Source organism: Equus asinus, chromosome 23 (assembly GCF_041296235.1).
Source record: "Equus asinus isolate D_3611 breed Donkey chromosome 23, EquAss-T2T_v2, whole genome shotgun sequence".
Lineage (NCBI taxonomy): Eukaryota > Metazoa > Chordata > Mammalia > Perissodactyla > Equidae > Equus > Equus asinus.
Window position 1 is genome coordinate 58,032,766 of NC_091812.1, and position 25,703 is coordinate 58,058,468.

At 39.7% G+C, this 25,703-nt stretch overlaps 1 protein-coding gene and 1 long non-coding RNA gene across 7 annotated transcripts in view; one reads left to right on the forward strand and one right to left on the reverse strand.

The window, feature by feature from the left end:
• Nucleotides 1-331: 331 nt before the first annotated feature.
• On the reverse strand, nucleotides 332-24,635 carry C9orf72 (C9orf72-SMCR8 complex subunit). 6 transcript variants are annotated; one of them, XM_044756709.2, is made up of 13 exons: nucleotides 24,273-24,314; nucleotides 22,781-22,980; nucleotides 22,267-22,463; nucleotides 19,372-19,859; nucleotides 18,207-18,266; nucleotides 14,642-14,737; nucleotides 13,854-13,918; nucleotides 11,585-11,657; nucleotides 9,370-9,486; nucleotides 6,807-7,042; nucleotides 3,542-3,599; nucleotides 2,309-2,418; nucleotides 332-2,185 (listed from the first exon to the last, which is right to left on the reverse strand). In XM_044756709.2, the coding sequence occupies exons 4-13, from the start codon at nucleotides 19,813-19,815 to the stop codon at nucleotides 1,999-2,001; spliced, it is 1,446 nt and encodes a 481-aa protein (XP_044612644.1). In that variant the 5' UTR covers nucleotides 19,816-19,859; nucleotides 22,267-22,463; nucleotides 22,781-22,980; nucleotides 24,273-24,314; the 3' UTR covers nucleotides 332-1,998. The 6 variants fall into 6 exon arrangements, with proteins under 6 accessions (XP_044612644.1, XP_044612643.1, XP_014708863.1 ...); XM_044756708.2 differs by having other exon boundaries at nucleotides 22,368-22,463; nucleotides 24,273-24,312; XM_014853377.3 differs by lacking the exons at nucleotides 22,781-22,980; nucleotides 24,273-24,314 and adding an exon at nucleotides 24,539-24,635 and having other exon boundaries at nucleotides 22,368-22,463.
• LOC106838954 (uncharacterized) overlaps nucleotides 24,551-25,703 on the forward strand; it is a 294,189-nt gene continuing 293,036 nt past the window's right edge. The window contains exon 1 of the long non-coding RNA XR_011497260.1: nucleotides 24,551-24,687. This is a non-coding gene — a long non-coding RNA (uncharacterized lncRNA). The remainder of the gene's footprint in view (nucleotides 24,688-25,703) is intronic.

The window sequence follows — 25,703 nt, forward strand, 5'->3', positions numbered from 1 at the left end:
TAAAGTATGGAGCTTATAACACACGTAGAAGTAATATATAAGGCCACAACAGCACAAAGGAGAGAAGAGAGAAATGGAAGTTTACTATTGTAGGGTTCTCACACTGTATGTCAAGCGGTCTATCACTGGAATGTAGACTAGATTAAAGACGTAATCTACAACCCTAAAGCAATCACTGAAATAACAAAACAAAGACTCATACAACTAATGAGCCAATAAAGGAGATAAAGTGGAATCACAACAAATAATCCAGAAGAAAGCAGAAAAAGAATACAAGTAACAAATGGAATAAATAGAAAACGAATAGGAACATGAACAAGTAACTGTAAGAGACAATATTTCAAAGATATTTTATTCAAAATTCTCCATCTAGGAGAAAAGATATATAACAATGTTTACACATGCTTTAATAACTTACTTCACTGTACAACTTCCACTCTATGTAACAGTACAATAAACCAGCAAAAGAAGACAATTGGTCAGCACTTAAATAATCTATCGTGTAAAAAGCTTTGAGTGAGGGGCACAACAAGGTACGTGTAAATTTTTTCATGACTGAGGTACAGCGCATCAGTCATCTACTTCCGTGTGTGTCTAAAAACCAAGATGACGACACCTTTCTCCTTAGTGATGGGAGAGGCTATTAGGACCCTTCAGAACAGGACATCTTGGTCTTGGTGAAATATGATGGCAAGGGCTGAGGGGCTCTATCACTTATATCCCTTTTTATAAATACTTTTTCCCTTTTGTGTACTTCCATAGTTTTAAATAAAAATATCTTTTTATGCTTAAGTGTACTATTATGACAACACTGTTCTAGGACAGAATTATGTTAATCAGTTATTCTATAGCTAGCAAAATGGTCCAAGCATATTAAGGAAACAAAAGAAACTGACCACTTAGTTCTGCCAAAGCAGCACCCAGTAAAACAGCACATCAGTAAAGTTTCTCCTGCTATTCCTCATACAATGCAGGCAGACATGGTAACAACTTCAAAACTAGGGGCAGAAATATAAGAAGGGAGAAGACAAAATAGTATTCTCTGTTCCTGAAAAAAGATCTCATTATTTAGTACATTCTCTACTGCATTGAATAATCTCGGCGTTACAATGATTGCCAAGTCAGAGTACGACTACACAAGAGGACAACAAGATGACTGACTAGTGAAATCTGAACTTCTTCCAAGTAATTATATTTTCCAAGGGGAAAAAAAAAAGGCACAGGAGGTACACATTCCAATTTGGCTCAAAAATAATGAAAATTAATTTAAAAAATTGGCAATAACTGCTAACACACAAAATCCAATTTCCTGTACTTTCCTGACAGAGCTCAACAAACAAACACACACCACGCTGATTGTGGTTCACCACGATTGGGACTATACATACTGCTTGACATTTCCACACAGACCCAATATGAAGGAACTAAGTCTACAAGTAGAAGCTAATAATTAATTTCAATTGACCATCTGCTTGGCCAATATGTTCTTCCTAAAGCCTAACCTATGTTCAAGCTAACTCCTGTTCGTGGAACTGAAATGATTTAGATGCTCTAATTCTCAGCTGATTGCAAAAGCATTACAGTAATCCCACATGCCAAGGAACCTCAAGAGATGGAAAGTCGACTAGCAGTACATCTGTGAAAGCTAACTCACATTTCACTTTGATACATGTAAACCATAGATCGTAAGTTTCAAAAAACAGTAGTTGTGGTCAAGTTTACATCCTGTTATTATATCTTTAAAAGATACCAATAATACGTATTATAATTGTAAACATAAGTCTGTATCCCAAGGGAGCACGTCTAGGAAAAGCTGCATCCATTGTAATGATGCACCTGACATCCCCTGACAGACTTCTTGTGACAACTGTAGTGTAACTTAACTGCCACTGCCGGGTAGGAGTGGGGCATGACCCGAGGGAATGATGCTTGCCACACCCCTGGGCTACCAGAGCAGCAATCACGATTGTGACAAAGCTCGCTTAACAAGCCAGACATTCAAAACGTCATCAGAACATCTCGTTCTTGTACACTAGTATAGAGAGGTCTTCCGAAGATAAAGGAGTGCAGGCCTGGTTTAATCTTCTCAGCCAGAGCCATTATTATGTTCAGATCGCCCTCTGCTGTTAAATCAAGGTCTGTCTTCAAGTTCCGAAGAGATTTAAAGGGTTTCTTCCCCTTCTGCCTACAAATAATGGAAAAAAAAATACATATATATATATATATATAATATAATATAGAAAATGTCCCAAGGGAACAAAATGAGAAACAACGCACAAAGGTTTTCCTTCCATATACTTTTACTCACGTGTCATCTTCTATATATTTTATTAGCGTCAAGGCTTTTCTGTGAAGGACGAGTAGAAACTGTGCAAGGAAAGTACTCCTGAGAGATAAACCAGGTTTCAAATGAAAGACCTACGAGAAAATGAAGCGTGTTAATGAATCATTCGCTCCCATTCTACGTACGTGGCATGTTGCCAGCAGAGTGTTGACAGTGTCTGGCAGACAACACGCATTAGGGCCGGTCTCCTCAATCACTTCCCCTGAGGCCCTGAACATACAGGATTATAGCCGGGGTTGGGGGGAGGTTAGGGGGGTGCGGGGGGGGGGGGTGGTCTGGAAGCAATCTGACGGTTCTTTGAAGTCTTCTATCTTACCCTTGAAAATAGACTCGTATTTTGCATTCTACCTCAGAGTGTATCCATATTTATTATTAAAACTCATGATGTAAGTTACTTCCAGTTGTGTTACTTAACTTTTTCTGCCCACATCTTCAAATAAAATTGATGCTCCCACAGTGGAGCCATGCTTAGACTACGGTTTTGAGATATTCATATCCCCCTACTCTTGGGGGGTGAGGGTGCATGTGGAGCGGTAGAAGGATTTTATTTCAGCTTGAGAAGCATGGAAGGACTTGACTACGAATTATCCTGGAACTTTGCAATATGTCACAGACCACACAGACCTGGATCCAAAATTTCCAGTTAACCTAAGGATCTTATCATTTCAGTGCTACATCCATGACACTGTTTCCTGGCCTGATCCCCAGAATGATATTATGATAAAGCTCTGTTATATTAAGAAAGAAGGCCCAAATAATCTGCATTTTCTTCAAATGTATAATTAAGCAGGTTTTTTTCAAAAGAATGAGACAATAAAGATACTATCATTTAAATAGAAGTATACTAAGTTTTAAAGACATTTTTGGCTCAATTAAGGCAAATAAAAAACATACATCCCCACCGCCCCCCATAAAAAAGAAGAAAACACCTTGAGTTATAGGTTAGTGCTTGGAATTAAAACATTTATTATTTGCACTGGGGAATGTTGCATCTTTAATTGTCACTATGCAGGCTACTCTCACTAACAATTCAAAAGAAAAATCATGTAGACACTTTAGAAAGACTAGAGACAAGACAAAATGACAGTGACTTAATTCCATGATGTTTATAAATATATAGCACAGGCATTGTAGGATATATTAAAAAAGAAAACATATCAGATCATTCACTCGGACAACCTCAGGTTTAACATTTACCTGATCCAAGAAGGCTTTTACTAGAGTGTCTCTGTGTAAGACATCTTGAAAAATATTCCTATGAAGAAAACAGTCCAAAGGTTGAAATGGCTACACAATGCTACTTTCCACAATCCCTCACTCCAGCCAACAAATTAAATTCTTAAAAATGGGATATTGTATGTAAACATATTTATAAAAATTAGATGTACATATTTGCAGATATAAAATATATAAAACATTTGTATATTACTGGAGTTTGTCATGCCACCATGTAATTAATTTTCTCTTAAAGATACAGGCAGTCCCAAGGAGGGTGTGTATGTATCTCTCAACCTATTATAGTACCCTCACCTTATAAAAAGAGAGCCTTATACAATTAGTGAACATAATTACCAATTCCTGCATCTCAAAAAAATAAAACAGCAACAAAAATAAACACATACCACTAGCACCAAAAACCACCACAAAATAAAAGGCTAACTTTATGCACTAATAACTCTAATAAGCAGTTTAGGAAGAAAAAAGGTAAAAGGATGAATGCTAAGAAACATTCACATGGGAGGGCCAGCCCGGTGGCACGGCAGTTAAGTTCACACACTCCACTTCTCCGCAACCCGGGGGTTGCCGGTTTGGATCCTGGGTGCGGACATGGCACTGCTTGGCACGACATGCTGTGGTAGGCATCCCATATATAAAGTGGAGGAAGATAGGTACGGATGTTAGCTCGGGGCCGCTCTTCCTCAACAAAAAAGAGGAGGACTGGCAGTAGTTAGCTCAGGGCTCAACTTTCTCAAAAAAAAAAAAAGAGAAACATTCACATGGGATTAAGGAATACACTCTGATGATTACCTGCAACATCTTGACCACTGAGTTTGCATCAACAAGCCCATCACCTGGCAAGTAACATGAACCAGCTACTTAAGAAACTGCTACCCACATTGGCAAAATGATCAGAGTAAGCAGTTAAAAGACGTGATGCACACTCAAGAAAATGTGTATCTAACACACCACCCAGGATGTAGCAGGTGCTTAAAAAAAAAGATTGTTCCCTTCTCAGCTCCAAACCCCCTTGATCTTTTCTCTTCTTCCTTCCCTCTCCCAGCCTTCTACTTCCCTAAAGAATTTACTGGGATGCCAGGTTATACTCAAGTCAGAGGGGCAACATGACATTTAATAAGGTAAACCATTTTTAACTGAAAAGACAGGTTGAAAATAGGATCATCATACAACTGACAGTAGTGGCAGGGAAAGACGTATGCGTGCAGAGGCAAGTAGGAAAGTACCTAAAACTTCCTCGTTTTAGGAGATGGGTGTGGCAAACTACAGAAGGAGGAAACACGGGAAGGGAAGAAATCAGCATCTTGTGACCACTGGCTGCCTAACTGGTGGCCAGCGTGGGCGCTGACAGGCCCCTTCTCTGGCATGGAGAGAGAATAAGGCATTTAAGTCTTGTGTTCTGAATATACTTGTTCACAACTGAATGTCTTGGTCATAAGTGAATTAGCTGAAGCAAAGTGTTAAAAAAGAGTATTTCCAGTGACTGATTTTTCCTGTCCTGGCAGTGAGTGAAATTATTTTTAAAACTTAAAATGAAAAATATCTTAAGAATAAAGAATAGTGTTTAAAATAAACTGAAAAGTAAAATGTCTATAATAAGTAAAAGTTAACAATACCTAATCCAGTGGTTGCAAATGTTATGTTTGGACAATTGTGTGTCCAGAAAATTTACTTAGAGCTGGAAACAAATTTTAAAAATTCATGACTTGACTTTGCTATGATTAGCAAAACAAGACTAGCTGGCTAACCACAGTTTGTCACATCAGTGAAGCAAACATACCTGGCTAAAATGAGGAAGAAATGTGAAAAGCATATACCTATCTCCTCTAAAGAAAACGTACTAGATGGCTGCAAACCCATTCTGAAGTTCACTGAATTCCCCACAAAAAGCTCTCAAGCAATCTATCAGAAAAGAAAAAAAAAATACTCAACACTTTAGGACAGAAGAAAACGTCTGGAGGCACAGAGTGATTCTGAGAACTTCTACACATGTACTGAAATGACCAATATGTGAAAAATTAGTAACATGGAATTCCAACTTTGACCAATTTTTTTCCTAAGCCAATTCCCCTCACACTTTCTAAGGAACCAGCTTGGAGAGCTGGGAGAAGATGGGCCCAAAGGAGCCGTCTTCCTGCACCTGGAGCACAGGAGGCTGGGGCTCCCTTGGACATGGTGCTCCTTTTCTCTTTTGGTCAGCACCTTCTGTGTGGCTCCTGGTGCCCCACATGTCTGCTGCCTCAGCTCCAAATTTTTCTTAGAAACACAGGACAGGGTTGGCTGCTCCAGTTGTGCTGCTGCTTTACACACTCAAACCGGATTATTCCAGTTAACATTTACTGAGCACATTCTGTGTGCCAGACACTGTAAACTAATTAAAGAGAACTGTGATAGTATACCACATTTCTTTTCCTGATTTCAGAACATCCTTTAAATGTTTGCTTGGGGTTTTATAATTCAGATTTATCACCATTTTCTTTTGCCCTAACTGGGTCCACATTCAACATTTTAGTATTAGGATTTTTCTTTTTAACTTACTGATCACACTTTAGGGTAAGAAAGGAATAACACAGTAAAAAGTGCAGAGTAAAAGAATGCTCTATTAATATATTTTGACAGTTTTGGTGTATTTTATATTCATACATCAAGAAAAATAAGACAGAATTATTTCTTTGGTTTAGTTAATAAACCTTTTAATGACTTTAGTCTACAAGCGATATTAGGGCTGGGGCTGGGGCTGTCTGGTTGGTCACTGTTTTTCTTTTTTTTGTTGAGGAAGATCAGCCCTGAGCTAGAGATCAGCTCTTTTTGCTGAGGAAGGCTGGCCCTGAGCTCACATCTGTGCCCATCTTCCTCTACTTTATATGTGGGATGCCTACCATAGCATGGTGTGCCAAACGGTGCCATGTCTGCACCAAGGACGTGAACCGGCGAACCCCGGGACGCCGAAGTGGAATGTGCGAACTTAACCGCTGCACCACCGGGTCGGCCCCTTAAGTAGATATTTTTAAGGACTAACCTAACCTATCTTACGGGAAATACAATTATATTAAGAAAAATAGACATTTAAGAAAAAATGCTTGATTAACCAAATTATTTCTTCAAGCATAATTCTCCTAGTAATATTTATTTCTTTTTAAATGCAGACTTCCTTGTTTTTACTCGTAAAAGACACAACTTCATAATACTGCTTAATGACAAAATCAAAAGACAGGACATTACGTACAGATCAGGAGTGAAGCTTTCGTCTGTGTAGATGATGGTGTCCTGAGCCATGTCCTCTTCCGAGGTGGCCCTCCAGAACGCTGTCAGCTCTGACCTCATGTATCTGCGCTGATTGTAAATATGTTCATGACAGGGCGGCATCTGCTTGACGGTGTTGACATCCACATCTATGTGTGTGGTGGGATAGGGAGCATACATGACTTGCCGGAAGGGTAGCACAAAGCTTCCGGTTGAATCCTGTCGTAATGACAAGAAAATTTACTGTCTTATATGCCAAAAGATATGAAGAATTTTTTTTAATGAAAAAAAAAACTGGCTTTGATTAGCAAATCCATCTCTAGAAATTTATCCTAGGAAATTAATCATGATTGTGTGCAAAGTTTTAGTGATGTGTGCAGTACAGTACTGGTTTAAACAGTGAAACAACCTAAACATCCAAAAAGAGATGTGATTAATAAACATGGTTTATTATTTAGCTGCTAAAAATTAAGTTGCCAAAGTTTATGTGTTGATACTGAAAAATGTTCACAACATATTATGAATAAATGAGGTTAAAACATGCAGAGTATAATCCAATTTTGGGGGAATGGGAGGGGAAGATATGAAAAAAATACAAACAGAACAAAAAAAAAGACCAGAAAGATATATGATACTGGCTCAACACAAGGTAACATAAGGGAAGCCATATTGTAGAAAAGAAACCCGATTGTAACTCTGAATGACCTCTGACTAACTGACCCACCTGGATATGCACCCACCAGGAGATCCACCTGCTCTGTAGAGTCTATGATCTCTGCTTGTGCATGTACCGCCCAGCTGAGATAAGACGATATCTTCATTCTTTTGAGTTCCTTAGCAATGTGATGACCCCCAAATGGAGAGTCTGTGCTGACAGCTATCATCCATGAAAACGGAAAGATCTGGTGTGGTGACTCCTGGGTCAACATTCCTATCACCCTCCCCTATAGCCCACTGGCCTGTATAACTACTTCAAGATTCTGTGCCCCCCTTCAGATGGTTCTTTTGGACATTAGTCGGCCATCTTCCCTCTTGTTAGCAAGCTGTAATAAAATGCCCTGTCTCTGCCACCATCCTGCCTCTTGTCGACTGGCTTTTGTCTCACGGCGAGCAGATCGTGCCCTTTGTGCGGTAACATACATGCCAACATATCAACGGTGGTTATTCATTGGATTATGAGATTACGAACGACTTTTTATTTTCTTCTTGATTGTTCATATGTTCTTTTAAATCTCAATGAATATGTATTTTTACAATAAGTAAAAAACACACTTCTTTCCGGGTACAGTCAGTTGGGTAGCAGCTGCCATGTCACAAGGACCTACTGTGTATGAGGCAGTGTGGTGTGTGCCATCAACAGAAGACAGAGCCGACGCAATTTTTCACTCTATCATCTTTGTAAGTAAACCTTTTTCCATATATAATTGCTTCCTTAGGATAGATTTCCAGACATAGAAATGCTAGGTTAAATCTTTGAATATTTTTAAGGCTCTTGATATATAATGTCAAAGTATTTTCTAGAAGGCTGTATAATTTACACCTGCATGGAAAACTCTTAAATATTTTTTCATTAAATTATAGTTTCAAGTTTTCCTCTATGCATCCAGTATAGGTCCCTTTCAGGGATAAAATTATACGATTAAATGAGAGAGTGCTGAGGAAATAAAAGTACTAAGTATCTTATTATGCCTTTGATAGGAAGAAATTCCAATTTTCAGATTTGTACAATTCAGATCAGAAATGAGTTCTTTAAGTATTTTCTGTATTTAAATACTATTATTGAGCTCATAGCATACACATTATTGAAAACTCAAAAGCTGAATACAGTTTTTATTTGCAACAATTTTTCATATTTTTTCTTTCATTTTGCTATGTATATATCCTCAAGAAAGCAATCACTGTGACAAAATCACAAAACCATTAGGAAATCTATTTCTTCACGTCTTTGACTATTATTGAAACATCAATAATACAATTCTGGTAAAGTGAATAATTGTCTTTCCCACAATCATTGAAAATAATTGCTAATTTACATGTATCTGTTTTTTTCCTTGAAAAACAGGCTAAAGTAGATAAAAGAAAAATGTAAAATAATTTTTTCTAATACACACATGTAAAGGAATTCCTCAAATCCACTTTTTAAAAAGACAGGAAGCAGCTTTAAATTTTTTTTTCAATAAATGAATATGATACATAAACGCAAAATGGTAACACAAAAATTCAAATCTGTTCAATAAAAAAGAAATGTTCCCATTTCAGATGTGCGACCTGATTCAAGTACATATTGAAAAAAAAAATAATCCTGAGGCCAGACAGGCAGCTATAGGAAACCAAAGAGAAACACAAAGAAAGATATTCCGTGATGTTTCACTGATACTAACTATAAATCCACGGACACACACGCTATGCTCAGACCTGTGTAAAGCAGGCGGCTCCTTGGCATACAACATGAGATGTACTAAATGCTAATATTCAAAATATATTCATAAAGAGTCTCAAAAATGATTTTAAAACATTGGTTTCACTGTGATAAAGGGAAGCTATACCTTTAGCAGACCTTGTACAAAGAGCCCTGACTCGTATTTAAATGATGATTCTGCTTCACATAATCGGGAGCATTTTCTCTCTGCTGGAGTCAGAAAAAGGCATAATGTTCTTACTATCTGTAAAAAAAAAAGATTTTAGCATTAAAATATGAAATAAAAAGGCCACTGGTTTGCTTATGAAAGAAACTTGAATAGAAATTTCCATTGTTATTGTCAATAAAATACATCCGGAGAAATAAGCATTCCTTAGTCCCCTGGAATAGTCCGTGGGATATAACAGTTGTTGCTTAAAATAGGGATTCTGTGGTCAAATAAGCTTGAGACATGCTGGTAAATTTACTGTATGATATCTCAAAACCTCTAACATTTGAATACATATTGCGACTCTCCAGGTAACTCAGAGAATATGCAAACTTTCTCAAACTTATTTGACCATGGAACTCTTATTTCAGCAGGAAATAATGACCCAATATAATTATTGATTGTATATCTAAACCGAGCAGCAAGTGTTTTTCAAACAAGAAAACAATTTTGGACAAGAAAACTAAATGCACTTAAATTAGGCAGAATTATGGCTTCTGTTTAATAGTTCTCCATGTGAAATCCCACTGTAATGAGTAATAGTGTCCAAATCCTTCAACAGAATGAGAATTAACTCTATCATATTTGATTTGAAATAAGCACATCACTGGTTGAGGTTTAGAAACCTGTGATTCTAACAGGATTTGATCACTAGCTCTATTAGGAAAAACAGAAAGCCATGTAACTACACTGGAATTCAGACTCTATTCAGAGAATTTTTATATCAAAGCAGTGGCTTTCAATCCAGAGCAACGACAACCTTTTTCTCAAACTGAAAGATAAAAGAGGGGCCGGCCCCATGGCCGAGTGGTTAAGTTCGTGCACTGTGCTTTGGCAGCCCAGGGTTTCGCCAGTTCAGATCCTGGGAGTGGACATGGAACCGCTCATCAGGCCATGCTGAGGCAGCGTCCCACATAGTACAGCCAGAGGCACTCACAATTAGGAGATACAACTATGTACTGGGGGGCTTTGGGGAGAAGAAGAAGGAAAAAAAAGAAGATTGGCAACAGATATTAGCTCAGGTGCCAATCTTTAAAAAAAAAAAGCAAGAAAGCAGCACACTTGTTGGGCTTCTGTGTACATATTAAAACAAAAAAATCCTTAAAAAAAATAAAAAGGATACAAGAGAAGCTATTAAGTCAGAAGAGGATGTGGGATGAAAAAAATGTTTAAAAAACACAGAGCCCCAACCACAGAGCCCTTATCCCTCCAACAAGGGACTGGGAAGTCCCTCTGTGGACCTGAGGCTTCGGGGGACACAGATGGAAAGCTAGCTACCTTCTCAGGGTAACAGAGATAACAAGAAGTCACTGGATGCAACACAATCATAGAAGTAAACTAATCTTTCATAAATGGTTGTATGAGAAATATTATGTTGGTAAATTAAAGGTCATGTAAATATACAAGGTAGCTTATTACAGAAAAAATTACAAATAGATTTGTCAAGCAAATAACCACTCCTAACAAATTTCCTGTGTAAAACTTAAGAAGAAAATTTAGGTTTAATTAAATTGATAGATAGGTGCACTTATCTCTTCCGATTTAATGGTCAGCGAAGAAAAACAAAAAAATCCCTTGCTTTATTGTCTAATGCTTGGAAAGAAACCGTTCATTAATTCTTTATTAACTCATGTAGCACTGAAGGAAGTGGTCACAAACATTATTGAATAAAGTATAATCTCCATCCACCACTTAATAGCACCAGGTCCCCAAAAGGGGCAGATACAGGAGAAAAGCCGGCTAATGAAATCAAGATAAATGACCAGATAACATTTCTTTGGAATTAGTACCAAAACTACATGGCTATCTTCATGTTTATTAAAGACAACATCGGGAAGTAGAAGACACATTTTTAAAAAATACCTGATTTTAAAATATTCTCAAAACCATTTATACAAGACTGAGACTGGTATTTATGAATTATCGAAATTAAACTGATAAATGGCTTCTTATTCAAAGAGCTTACTTTAAACTCACTCTTGCCACACAGGGTGCCACAGTAATTTGGTCAGATTATATTGCCTCCTTATACTATTAGACCATCTTAGACGGCATCCTAACCTTTAAATTACAATCCATGATATGTTAGCAGTATTAAAAATCAGATTATTTGCTAGATTGTAAAATAAATTACCTTGTTTACTTTCTCTGCACTGCTGCCTACTACGACGGAACAGCCGCAGGTCTGCAAGTGTGAGCTAATGGCACTGTAAATTGAAGAGAGAAGATGAAAAACATTGGCTGTAAAACACTTTCACAAACTAAAAAAAAAAAAAAACAAAAACATAAAGGCAGGCAAGCTTCAAATAACTGAGGGGAGCTTTGCAGGACGAAGACCAAAGCTGCATGTCTGATGCCACCTGTATGTCTACAGTCCTTCACATTTTCCACACGCCTTTCAGACATTCTCTCATTTGAACCTTAAAATAACCCAGTTAGTAAAATATCACCATTTTGTAACGGAAGCAACGGAAGTGTAGAGAGCTTAAGTGATTTATTTAAAGTCAAATGGCATTAAATACAGCATTATGAATGGCTGACACTAAGCAGAATCAGGACTCAAGTGCTTCTGATTCAAGCCATGTAAGGTTCTAGGTTAAAAACACTCGTGCCTTTGAGATTCCATCATGAAGACAGAGGTAAAGACTGTGGACATAAAGCAAGTACTTTATCCTTTCACTTCTCATTAAAAATATTAAATTTCATAATACACAGTTGTAAAGAAACACAAAGTAGATGAGACTATACACGTAGAGAGAGCACTTAGCACAGGGACTGACACATAGGCACTCAATAAATATCGGCTATTATTAGTGCTATTTTCCTTAGAAGAAATATAGACAATGTTAGCTATTAGCTATTATTATCTGCTTATACTGTTTTAAGTGCTTAATACGATTTATCTACTCAATGCCTACAACAACCCTATGAAGTAGGTACTATTATTATTATTCCCATTTTACAGATGAGGAAATGGAGGCACAGAAAGTTCAGCAGCTTGTCCAGGCTCACATAGCAGTAACCCAGGAAGTCTGGTTTTAGAACCCACACTCTTAAATACTAAAATCTACTGTAAGATGAAAAGGATCAGTACAAATATGAATAATTTTCTCTTCTAGGCCGAAATACGTTAAGTCCATCCACAGTACAACTTAATTTGAAAGGGTTCTGTGATACTGTGATTTATAAGAAATATATATTTGGTTATTCAGATATTTCTCAAATATATTTGGTCTTCATCAATAGGTTCTGGGTCACAGCTCTCAAAACCCTTGGGATTTCCTAAGTGTCGTCCGTGATAAAGGTGTCTTTTGTTATGCGAATGAGGTGACTTCTGGAAAGCACCTAAGGATGGGGGGCTGGCTGCCCATGGAGCCAATCCTGTGATTAGAGGGTTCGAACTTTCAGTCCCACCCCTTGACCTGGGGGAGGGGAAATGGGTTATAGGTTGATCAATCACCAATGGCTAATGATTTAATCAATCACGCCTATGTAAAGAAGCCTCCATAAAAACCCAAAAGAATGGGGTTCAGAGATCTTCCGGGTTGGTGAACACGTGCAGATTTGGGGAGAGCGGCATGTTCAAAGAGAGCATGGAAGCTCCGCGCCCTTTCCCCATACCGTGCCCTCTGTGTCTCTTCCACCTGGGTGTTTCTCTGTATCCCTTATCATATCCTTTTATGATAAACTGGCAATCCAGAAAGCAAAAATGTTTCTCTGGGTTCTGTGAGCACTCTAGCAAATTAATCAAACCCAAGAAGGGGTCATGGGAACCTCTGGTTTACAGCCAGTGGGTCAGAAGTCCAGGCAACAATCTGGACTTGCCGCTGGCGTCTGAAGTGCAAGGAGGGGTCCTTGGAACCTCCAATCTGTAGCCGGTTGGTCGAAGGCACAGGTAACAGCCTGAGCTTGCGACTGGCATCTGAAGTAGGGAAGAGAGGGGCAGCCTTGTGGAATCTGATGTTGTCTCCGGGTGAACAGTGTCGGAATTGAGATAAACTGTAGGACCCCGTGCTGGTGTCGGGAGCACTGTCTGCTGGTGTGCCTCACCACCCTGGCCCGGGCCCTGGAACTGAGTGCAAGAACCCCTTTAGGTTCTTAGTGTAGCTTTAATGAGAAGTAAAACAAGAAACCAGAACCAAACAAGGGACCAAGCTTTCGTATCTGGGCACTACGGAAACTCAGCTTCTTTAAATATTAGTAAGAATAACATCAAGTATATCACAGACCTATTAAATAAAAAAATAACACAAAGCTAAGTAATAGCTGAAATACGGAACATTGTGCCTAGAATAATCTGGGTAGGTATTCTCTTATTTTCGCCTTTCCAAATCTTGTCATAGGTGAGCACAAGATTTGTATCTGCTTCATCCAGCTTTTATGAAAAGAAACAAAATTCTTACTTGAGAAGGAAGCCTTCATGACAACTGTCACCAATATCATCATCGTTGAGAACGGTATCAGCTATCTAAAACACAACAACAGCAACAATTATTCTGGCTATAATACAGTGTTGAAATCACTTTTTTAATACACAAGTTTTCCGAAGTCGAGGTTCAATCTAAGACACTGCCCTCATTTGTGAGCATCAAGAATCCCCGTAAAACCACCTCTGAGCACCACCACGCAAATGTGAAAGCTGGCCAGGCAGGCTGAGCAACAACTGCTAGAGAACCACTTCCTCCTCTGAGCCGTCAGAACCAGGAGACAAATCTTAATGATGAAGTCAGACAGCAACATGAGTTTCCAAAAGATTTCTCTGTACTTGCACCGTGTGCGATTCACAATGTCCTCAACAAACGCTTAAGGCAACTAGATTAGTGACTATCACCAAACTTCCATTAATTGCCACTGACTGTACACGGCTTTGTTACAAAAAGTACTGCATGAAATACCAATTGCTTCTATGAGGTCTGGAATTCTGCCACCTCCAGGAAATACAAGAGTGGTGAAATAAACTAAATAAATTTAATTTTATCATACTAACCAAAACAGCCTCTGTTTGGCCATAAAATTCAGGATTTTAAGTGTGTTTGTTAAAGTGGCTAATACTTCATATGAATAGTATGTATGACAAAAAATGCATACTGCTAAACTTAGAACATTACTAATATATATAATAGTAATAAAACTCAAGGGAACTGATACTGGGTATCACTGCTCCTGTTTAATAATGTAAGTAAGAGCTTACATCTATCTCTTCAGGAACACTGTGTGATTTCATAGATGAAAGCAGTTCCATGACAGGAATTACTTCTCCAGTAAGCATTGGAATAATACTCTGACCCTGCACAAAAAAGCAAAATGAGGTGAAGAAAATCACACAATATAGGATAAGCTGGGCAATAAAAAATTAGAAACTGAGAGCAAAGAATAACACCCTTTGATAGAAACACTTAATAACTTGTTAAAACAGAGACCTAAACAAGTCCACTACTACAAATATTTCTAAAGGATTTACATGTTATTTAAAACCCATTTTCATTCTTCCAAGAATAATGTTCTTTAATCAAAATGGAATCGTTGGCTCATCATTTACTGTCACATGCAATAATTAAATCACCATGCCACATTTAGAAAAGATCTCCTCTGAAATTTATTTGAGATATAAAAACTCTTGTTAATTACAGGTCATTGACGCATTTTATATTTAAAAATGAGGAAAGTGGGGCATAAAAAGACTTTGAAATCCTCAGCAAAGAACTCAGTAGTAAAGTCTGAATCAAAACTCAACCTCCATATTCATAATAAGGTATAATCTACCCAGAGGCAAACCCACATACATTTTAAGAATCAATAAAACAGACAAGTTTCCTTTGAAGTTCTTTCAAGATACTACCACTATTTATTACATCTGAAAAATGTAATTTTGAGGAGCTGGCCCTGCTGCTGAGTGGTTAAAGTTCTGCGTGCTCTGCTTCAGTGGCCCAGGGTTCCCAGGTTCGGACCCTGGGCGAGGATCTCCTTCACTCATCAGCCATGCTGTGGAGGCATCCCACATGCAAAATAGAGGAAGAATGGCACAGATGTTAGCTCAGGGCCAATCTTCCTCAAATGAAAAGAGGAAGCTTGGTAACAGATGTTAGCTCAGGGCCAATCTTCCTCACCAACACCCCCCCCCACCCCACAAAAAAATTGAAATTTGTAGTTTCTAGAATAAAATTGAAAACTCAATATAGAACACTACAAATGTAGAGCATCTCCAATATGGCTGGATCCTTCATTTATTCACTACCAACACCACTCCCCCCCAATTTTTTGACTATCCTGAATACATACACTTTCAAAGAGGTAGATGAAATTGTCATGTTTAGCGATTTTAAGCTAAAAAGGCTTTTAAAATCACATATTATTTAAAATCAATCTAACAATATTTTTTCTCACATTTCATGAAATGATTTTATTCAAACTCTTCACATGCATCTTCAAATGAGAACCTTAGTCATCCCTAGACTCATTTTTTGAGTGATCAAATCAAGTTTTTCAGAGTCCCTTATCAAGTAAGTTGCTTGAGAATTTAAATGTGATGCTGTCTCTAGAAATTTTACCCTAAGGTAAGGTAAAGGCCTCGTGCATCACATAGATTTTATTATTTAAAAAATTCATCCTGTATTAACCTCCAAACATTACCACTCATTGTTTCTGCCTTTTTTTTTTTTTTTTTTTGGTGAGGAAGACTTGTCCTGAGCTATCATCTCTTGCCAATCCTCCTTTTTGCTTGAGGAAGATTGTTGCTGAAGTAACACTTGTGCCCATCTTCTTCTATTTTATGTAGGACACTGGCACAGCATGGCTTGATGAGCTATGCTAGGTCCATGTCCGGGATCTGAAGCTTTGAACCCCAGGCCAAAGCACAGCACATAAACTTAACCACTACACCACCAGGCCGCCCCCCACCATGTTTCTGCTTTTTAAAGTAATTTTTTAAATGCCTATTTCCAATTACAATCAACACTTGCAATTCAACAAGAATAATGACCAAAGCTGTGTTAAATTTGCTTCCTTGTAGAGCGACTTTATCAGATGACAGCTATAAGCATCCAAACTAGCACTGACTGAAGTCGTTTGAGACTAATGTGTCATCCCCAAATAGTATTTCTTCATTCAAAATAAAGTCATTGAAACACACGATGTGAGATTTCCAAGGACTGAGTGATCAGGCAGCTCCTTCTTTTCAGAAAGGATGATTGCGGGAAATACCTTCCCTCAGGCGTAGGCGTACATGGTACGTCACACACGCTATCTCAGACATCTAGCATCATAAGCAAATGGATATGCTCACTCAAGCGTTAATAAAAAAAAATCCTACAAGGCCGAACATAGAAGAGGCTCTGAAAGAAAGTCCCTCAAGTTTCTTTTCCTCCTGGGGCTTCTCTAACTTGAACTTCTCAGCAGGAGCATGTTTCCCCTAGAAAACCCTCCAGTTTGTCCAAATACACAGAAGTGGTGGGATAACATTTTCAAGAGTCCTCAAAAGAGAAATAAAAGTTAATAGCGGTAAACTTTATTAAGTACAGGTTTCTGGTTGGAAAAAAAATCCCAGTGTAAGTAGAGTTTCATTGGGTCCTAAATTTCCTTATCCTGAGCTAGCTCTCTAATTACTGCATCCCTAGCAGGTACCTCCAGAGGCTGGAAAGTAACCCCGCCACTTGGCACCCTGCTTAGTGACCAGCAAGTAAAGGCCAGGCTTCTCTGGGTAAAGGAAGCATTTTCTTCCAAGTCTCAGACTTTTCCCCAGAATTACCTCCTCTGGCCTGGAAAGTTAGTCACAAAAGTACAGACACAACAATTTTGTAAAGGAGGTCATTTTATAGGGTTTTGTATTTTCCTTGTTTATGTCCCTGTATTTTCACAAATTTTTAGAAAGGTTATTGTTTAAAAGTAGTATTCCATCTTAGGCATGCTGAAGAGAACCAGAGGAGAGGCCATTCAGCCATGCGCAGACTGGAGTTTGAACAGCTGGCCCGTGGAGGGTGGCCAGAGGCAAAGGGAGCAGAAGGAAGGAACCCTTTCTCCACTGGAGAGTCCCCTTCAGGAGAACTCTTCTGCCCTACACTGAAACGGTTTGCATTGAATTTCTACAAGGGAAGCCATATCCTTGCAATCATGCTCCTCAAACACCGGGGCCTGCTCCCTAAGGGTCTTCAAAGCCACCGGACAAAAATGGCCTGTTCTCCCAGAGACTTGCTATTACCAGAAGGCTGATGGGTAAGGTGAGCAATGTCACTGGCAAACTGTAATACTAAAACAAATAGACACATCCTAGAACAAAATATAAATTGCATGAGTTTTAAAGACACGACATGAGACTTCCAAGAGATACGATGCTGAAAGCTGTGCCTGCCCCCTGAAACATCTTTGGGGTACACTCACTTCCCTCCTGGTACAACGACTTCTGCAGAAATGTTTGAGAAGCAATATCTTAAAGAAAATCTCATATAAAACTTAAAATTTTTACTATGAACGAGTTTTTCAAAACTTATTCTTTGCAAACAGAAAACAAGGTAACAAAATAGTAATTTGTAGATGCAACTATTATCCTTTACTTATTTAACTCTTCAGGTCTAAGTGGCGGAAATTTTCATCCAGTTGATTCCACACATCTCCATAAAGGCCTTGTTCATTCTCAGGCTCACTCTGTCAAAATGACATGGCTTGAAGGCCCTAAATAAATTAGCCCTCAGCCTTATACAGGCTGAGGCCTTACATAGGCCGTGGGCTCCGTGGTGGTTGACAGCACACAATCTGCACCTTACCTGATCTTCCATCCTCTCGGTGCCTTCTAAGACTATTTTCTGGACATTTTCTTGCCTTTCCTGAGCAAGAGAAAATTCATTAAAATTAAAAAAACACGATATTTTGATACTTGCTTATTTTTTACAATACAGTTAAATGGCAAATATGTTCTTGTAAATTCAGTTCATTGTAAAAATACTTTCCACTTTATGGCAGGAAAAAAAGGGGGGGGCAGGAAATTAACCCAACAAATCCATGCTCTCATAGACAAGACAGAATGAAATAAAAACGCCTTTTTTTTTTTCCTGCAGTTAAAAACAGATAATTTAGCAGAAAACAGTCAGCGGGACATCCGAATAGCTTTACAAAGGAACTGATGATTTGCACTTTTCAAATTAAATAAGATCAAGCTGAATCTGGGGCTTCCTGATTTTAAATGATTTTCATAAACATATAAGAAATAAGGAGCAAGCCTGCCAACACAGCAAAAAACTATTCTTTTAAAAGATACAACTTTTTCTTACTATCTAGTAAAAGCCATATAAAATTAATAACACTTTAACAGACTTCTATGTTAGTATCAAACTGCTATGTAGACATGAGAATTAAATTTGTTCTTTAGATCTTATTTAAATATAAATATCACTATATATTAAACTATAGGATTTGGGGTAACAGTAATTTCCTCTAGCTCAATCTGCAAAATTAAAAGGAATATCTCCTAGAAACCACCTGGTCTAACCTCCTCATTTTATGAATTTTAAAACTTGGCAAATAAGTTAAAGGGCCCAAAGGTTATGTGGCCACCACTTATGAAACAATTGCTTTGAACTGCTTGTTCCTACACACAGCAGTAAGTGAAACAGGGTCATGCAAAGCAAAAACAAAAAGAAGGTTTGGGGGGGCTCCCAAGACAAACCTAGACTCTAAAACATTATGTTCTTAATTTCTCTAAGCTTTAGCTTTTTATTTGTAATGCGGAGCCATCATCTTCTACCTTCCAGGGTTATTATGAAGATCATTGACTTTAGACTAGATCTATCTGTATCTAGTAGGGCAGACGCAAAAAACAGCTATTGTTTGAAGTTCACTGCATACAATTTCTAAAAACTAGATAAAAATCTATCAGAAGATAAACTTTCAATGGCTAGGTTAGCGTGATTAATAAGCTCAAAAACCACTCACCTTGTGCATCCATATCCTTCCTTTCCTGATAATGTGTGTTAATCTATCAACACACACTCTGTGAAGCGGGAGGTAGAAGCTAAGTTCCGCCTGTGGAAGTATAATTGATAGTCCATATGTACTCCTATCTCCATTCCAGTTTCCATCAAAGATCAATGAAACAATAATCACTCCTTTTTCAGACAAGACAAAAAACTTTACATCGATAGCCCCACTCTCTGCATTTCGAAGAATTTCTCCATTTAGGGTGTGGTTGGCAAGAAAAGTTATTTCTCCATCGCTGAGAAGTACCTGTTCTGTCTTTGGAGCCCAAATGTGTCTTACTCTAGGACCAAGAATATTGTCCCAGTAAGCAAAGGTAGCTGCTAATAAAGGCGATTCACCACTTAAGGCAATCTCTGTCTTGGCAACAGCTGGAGATGGTGGTGGACAGAGATTCGACATCACTGCATCCCAACTGTCACATTATCCAAATGCTCCGGGGACATCTAAACAGTGACAAACAAAACCAATGATTAGGGTCAGCAATTTCAAAGTCATCCGCCAAAAACTCAAATGACTTAGGCATATGTGATTTTCTCCTCTTCAGACAAAAATGTGAAAGCATGCCTCTTACAGGATAGGCATTCAACCAGTACAGCAAGTGCACATTAAACACTGACATGATGATAATTTTATGATCATAGTAACTCGTCACTTAGACTCAGGGCATACACTTAGAACTCCAAAATAAGAATGAACTAAAAAAGGGCCTCTGAACATTAATATGAAATAGTAGATATTAAAGCTCCTAGAATAAATCCACATTGTTCCCACATATTCAGTCTATATGCAAGTCTAATATGATTTGATATTTGGTTCCTAAACCATCGCGAACAAAGAGGAGCAAATGGGGAAGGGGAGGGCTCAGCTAGAGACCACAACACTTGTTGTGGGTTGAACTGTGTCCCCACAAAATATGTGTTCAAGTCTTAACCCCTTGTATCTGCCAACGTGACTTTACTTGGAAATAGGTGTAATCAAGCTAAGACGGGGCCACCCTGGAATAGGGTGGGACCTAATCCAATGACTGGTGTCCTTATAAGGAAAGATCTGGAACCAGGCAGACACAGAGGAAACAAGGCCACAGGAAGACAGAGGCAGAGACTGGAGTGATGCAGCTACAAGCCAATGAACACCAAGGATGAGTGGCAACCACCAGAAGCTATGAAGAGGCACGGAAGGATTCCTCTCTGGAGCCTTCAGAGGAGCAGGCACCCACTGACACCTTATTTCGGACTTCTAGCTTCCGAACTGTGAGAATAAATTCTTGTTGTTTCACACCACCCAGTTTGTAGCACCTTGTTACGGCAGTCCTAGGAACCTAGTGAAACACTTGACAGCAGAAATACCTTAAAGCTGCCAAAAGGGCAAAAAAAAAAAAAGACAAAGGATTGCAAAAACACAACCACCTAGAACAATAACAAAAAATGAGCAAACACTGGTTATTCTCAATGAACTCTCTGGGTATCGGGGCACTAAAGCCCAACAATGGTGTTTAAAACGACACTGAAACATCAAGACAAAGATCCAGACATTTAATATGCTCCTCAAGAAAGCAGTGTAGCATTTTATCATCACAAAGAGAGTTCTATACTAAATGGCTAAAATAAAAATACTTCAGTTATTTAGCACATGCAGAGAACCAGATGACTGCATGGGCCCTGTTTAAGCCTTTCAATCTACTGAGAAAATAGAAGAGCAAAGAGCCCAAGGTCACAGAGCTGGGCTAGAATCCAGACTCTTGTGTATCTTAACCCACTCAAACATAACACTCTAAAAGTGTACATTCCATGTGAGATTAGTGTAAAACGAATCAGTCTTACCTAACTTTAAAATTACTTGTGTTGAAAGACCAAGAATGAAAAAGAATTATGACAATTTTGTTTAAGCAAGTCTAAAATTGTGGAATCTAATCCTCACAGCGGTAAAGGATAGCAGTTAAGAAGTGAACTATGATATACCTATCTTTGTATGATTGCTTAGGGACGCAACATTTGGCCTATAACTAAAATCATGTCAAAATAAACCATTTTACTTAAAGAATTTTATCTACATCTTGTCAAGAGAGTTCAGAGACTGATGAAAAGCAATGACTTCTATTTTTAGAGTAGTAGGTGAGCACTTCTATCACGGATGTCAAGAGTAGGTTTACAAAGCTTGGCTAAACACGTTACAGTAAGAACTTGCAGAAACGGTTTCACATGAAGGCAGTTCTCCTGTGTGTATTTTTCATTTCAGAAATTTATTTAGGGAATATTTACTTCTTAATGTGTTATATCAATTTAACAGTCTTAAGAGACTACACTGGACATAAGCTTCATAGCTTATTTAAAATATCCACTGTTTTGGATACAATTTGAACAGTTTACAATGACAGAATATAGGAATACAGTTTGAATTGAAACTGTAATGATACTATTGTCATCATTAACAACAGCAAACTAGAGGCCAAGGAGATGAATTAAGTAAACACATGGCCATAAAATTATACTATAACATATTTTTCTTTTGTTGTTTCTTTTAGGATAGAGAAAAGGTGAATAATCATAAAGGCAATATTATAACTCAAACATTTCATCATTACACTGAAAATAAAAGCATTTCCTAAAACTGAATGGAGGCCTAGGGCAAAATCTGGTTGGGTTATGGGAAAATGTTTTACCTGATGGTGAAAATTAAATTATTTAGACCACTAATTACATTCAGTTTCACTGCTAGTATCATTAGAAAGAAAACAAAAGACAAGGATCATGTTGGATTGTCAGCTTACAATCTCCCCAAAAGAAATAACTTGAAAAATGAAACGTCACAGAGAAGTATAATTAGGAAAGTTGTAAAAATGATTTTACTAACACAAAGTCATCATCTCTGGTGAGGAAAATCCATGTATACAAATGTGGCTGAAAAAAAATCAGTTCTAAACCAAAAGTCTTTTATCTACATATCTTATTTACATGTAGTTGGCGACTCCAGAGGGTTATCGAACATTAACCATATGTCTTTTGAGGGAAGCCAGGATCCAACTTGGGTGATGCGGTGGCTTGCCACTCCTGTAAACAAAGAACAGGGTTCATGAGGATGTACCCAATATACTTTCTGAAAATAATCCAACATGTGCAGACATAAAGATTATATTAATTATCAGCTGTTACAACTGTTAGCAGAGTGGTAAGTTTGAAGCTTTGTTTTTTCTTAAACTTTTGCTAATAATCAGCCATCTCTTCTCCGGTTGGTATTTACAAACTTGGTTGGTCCACTGCTGTTGTAAATCAGAACTCTACCACCACAAAGCCCACACTTCTTGCAACCATGCTGTCTGTTTATTTTCTCCCAGTCCGAAGAGAAGCAGGGTCCTAAACTAGCCCACCTTCCAAAACAGGAGCTGTCCAGGCCAACTTTAATGACAGTGAACTGCTTGTAACTCCCAGACTGCAACATGTTCTCAATTTTTATCAGGCCAGACTCAGAGATGAAGTTCATGATATCAGCATCAGGCTCGCTCTCTCACAGATTGCAAGTTTCTCAGACAATGGCCAATTTCTTTCTCTGACAGCAAATCTTGGACTGCTAACAGAGCCAAATAAAGAGACTATCTTACCAACTTTATAAGGAAAGGAAATCTTTAGCTCCTATGAATTGTTTTCTGGAGCAGGTTAGTGCTGGTTTAGGCCATAATCTGGTCTATGATTTCTCTCATTTCTGTCTCACATGTATAAAGAGCATTGTCATCATGAGGCAATTCCCAACAGATTCAGGACTATCCCAGGCGCAAATCTGGGCGAGGTGCTGGCAACAGTAGCTGCATCACATAATACTATCGTATTTCAAGGATTCTGACTCCATAGTATTAATCGCTCGTATACTATATTCTTGTTTCTGTGATGCTTCCATTATGTTACAAGTTTTCTAAAGTATGAGAAAGATGGTATCTAAGAGTACTTTCCAAATTAAAAGTAATGCCAGAGGTACTGTGTGTCCCCTTGCTTCGCATCACAGGTGAGGGATGGGCACAGTTTGAATCGGAATTTATCCACTGGCCACAACCTGTTACTTTGCTAGAGCCCAACAATCTCCACTGTTTCTGAAAGAGTCATCTCTCTTGGGCAAGTGCGTCTCCTGACTACAGAGCCTAGGGGAGTTCCCGGGGACCAGCCAGACCCTGCGTGGACACGGCAGACGTGTAATCAGTGCACTTCTTTCCGCAGCTGATACCATCAGTCAAGTTATGCCCAAGTCACAGTGGTCACTTCCTTTAAGTAAGTCTGCGTAATCACGGAGCTGTGAAGCAAGAGGTCGTGTCCCACGGAGTGGGAGCAGAACCCAGGCTAGAACTGTTGCCCAAATTTACAAGGCATCAGCAATCCTTAGAAACCTGTACTTAAATTCTGTAGGCGAATACTACAGTACGTCCACACCGCCATCCCACCCGCATCAGCTCTCGGACCCCGACGTGGGCCGGAGCAGCCGCGCACCCCCTACCCTCTGGCCTTCCCCCAGGCCAGGCCTCTTGGGGCCAAGGATCCCTTCCCCCGAGCCCGCGTCGCAGCGGGTCCTCCCGGGCTCTCGCCAGGTCCCCGGGGAGGCGCCGGCTCAGGGACTGCGGGCGGGAACACGGGGAAGGGGTCGGATCCCCATCCCCTAGTCTCCGCGCCGCCGCTGCCGGGAAGCCCGGGGCCCGGATGCAGGCAACTCCATGGGTCGCCGGGCTGGAACACCCGATGCCGGGTTTCGGGCAGGAAAGAGAGGGGAAAAGAAAGGACGAGCCCAGCCGAGCCCCGGACCGATGCTCTGCCGCCGCTCCCGCGCGGTCCCGGCACCCCGACCCCAAACAGCGGCCTGCCCGCCGGCCTCTCACTTACCCATCCGCCGCCGCCTGCGCCGCCGCCGCCGCCGCCGCGGGCGCACGGACCGCAACCGCAGCCCCGGCCCTCCCGCCTCGGGCCCCGCCCCGGCCCCGCCCCCGGGTGACCACGCCCCTCGACCCCGAGCCTGCCTCAGGCCGCAGTTGTTTCCCGCCCTGTGTTCCTCTGGTTAAATATTATCGATCTTTCCTGGTTCACCCACCGCGAATACCGTGAGAGCAAGGGGAGGGGAGAAAAGGCGGGAAAAACAAAAACACACACACCTCCTCAGCACACAGCTCTGCTCTCTCTAGACCCCGCCCCTAAAGGGAAGGAGCGGGCAGCAGGCAAGGCTGACGCGTCCGGCGCCATCTTTCAAGTGGGCGGAACGAGTCGCGGCTGATGCGCCCCATTTCCTCGTGGGACACCGTAGGTGCGTCCTGGCATTTTCGATTTGCGATTCCGTGAGCACACGGGGCGTGTGAGAGGGGCGGGCCAGACTGGTTCAATGGGGCGCTCTGGGAGGGTGTTGGCTGCAGATGTTAACGGAGACAGACAGTCGTGTTCTTAGTGGGCGGGCTGCCAGCCCCGGAAAGCAGGCGGAGTTGGTGGTTGTGAAAGGTGTTGTTTGTGCTTGGCAGGGAGTGGGCGCTTAGCAAATATTTGATGAAGGAGTGGATTTGTCTTCGCCTTAGCACACGGTTAAGTACACTGTAACTTCACCGCAAATCCGGTTAGGTAATTTCCTTTTCCCACGGTACGTAGTCACCCCAATTTTGTCTTCTTTACGTGCAAGCATTTTCTCAAGCATGATTTTCACACCTTTAAACGTTACTTTTGCCAGTTACACGATGTGGATGAGTCGGGTTTTTTTAACCTTTGAAAACGTACTGTATGATTCTTTTTTAAACTTCGAGTTAAATTAGCCTTTTGGTCTGCAAGTGTGTATGTTCAGGTTATTCGCTACGGATGAATGGCACAGTATTTGTCACCTTTAAAAATCATACAGCGCATCTTTATCATTCACTGAGGAAGCAAAGGAGGAATAAATACACAAAGTGACTCCCCAAGCCTATACCCTCCGCAGGATCAGACCCCCAACCCACTGTGCTAGACTTCTAACGCCAAATAACTACCATTTTTCTAGTTCCTATTGTGTGTTTGGTACTGTGCTCCTCAATCTACGTGAAGAATTATGCTTAATCCTTCTGCCATATCTAGGATATAGATATTGTCATCCAGTTTTGTGCAATTTCAGGCCCCACTGTGTCCTGAGGACACTACGCTGGTACTGAGTTGATAACAGCCCTTGTCAGATAATACGTATAGGGGATAATACTTATACCCCCAGTTCAGAGTAAGATTGACAGTCGGAATAAGCATCTGGGGGAGGAATACAGTACCAAGAACAGTTTTTCATACTTCAGAATTTTGCCTAGAGACAACATA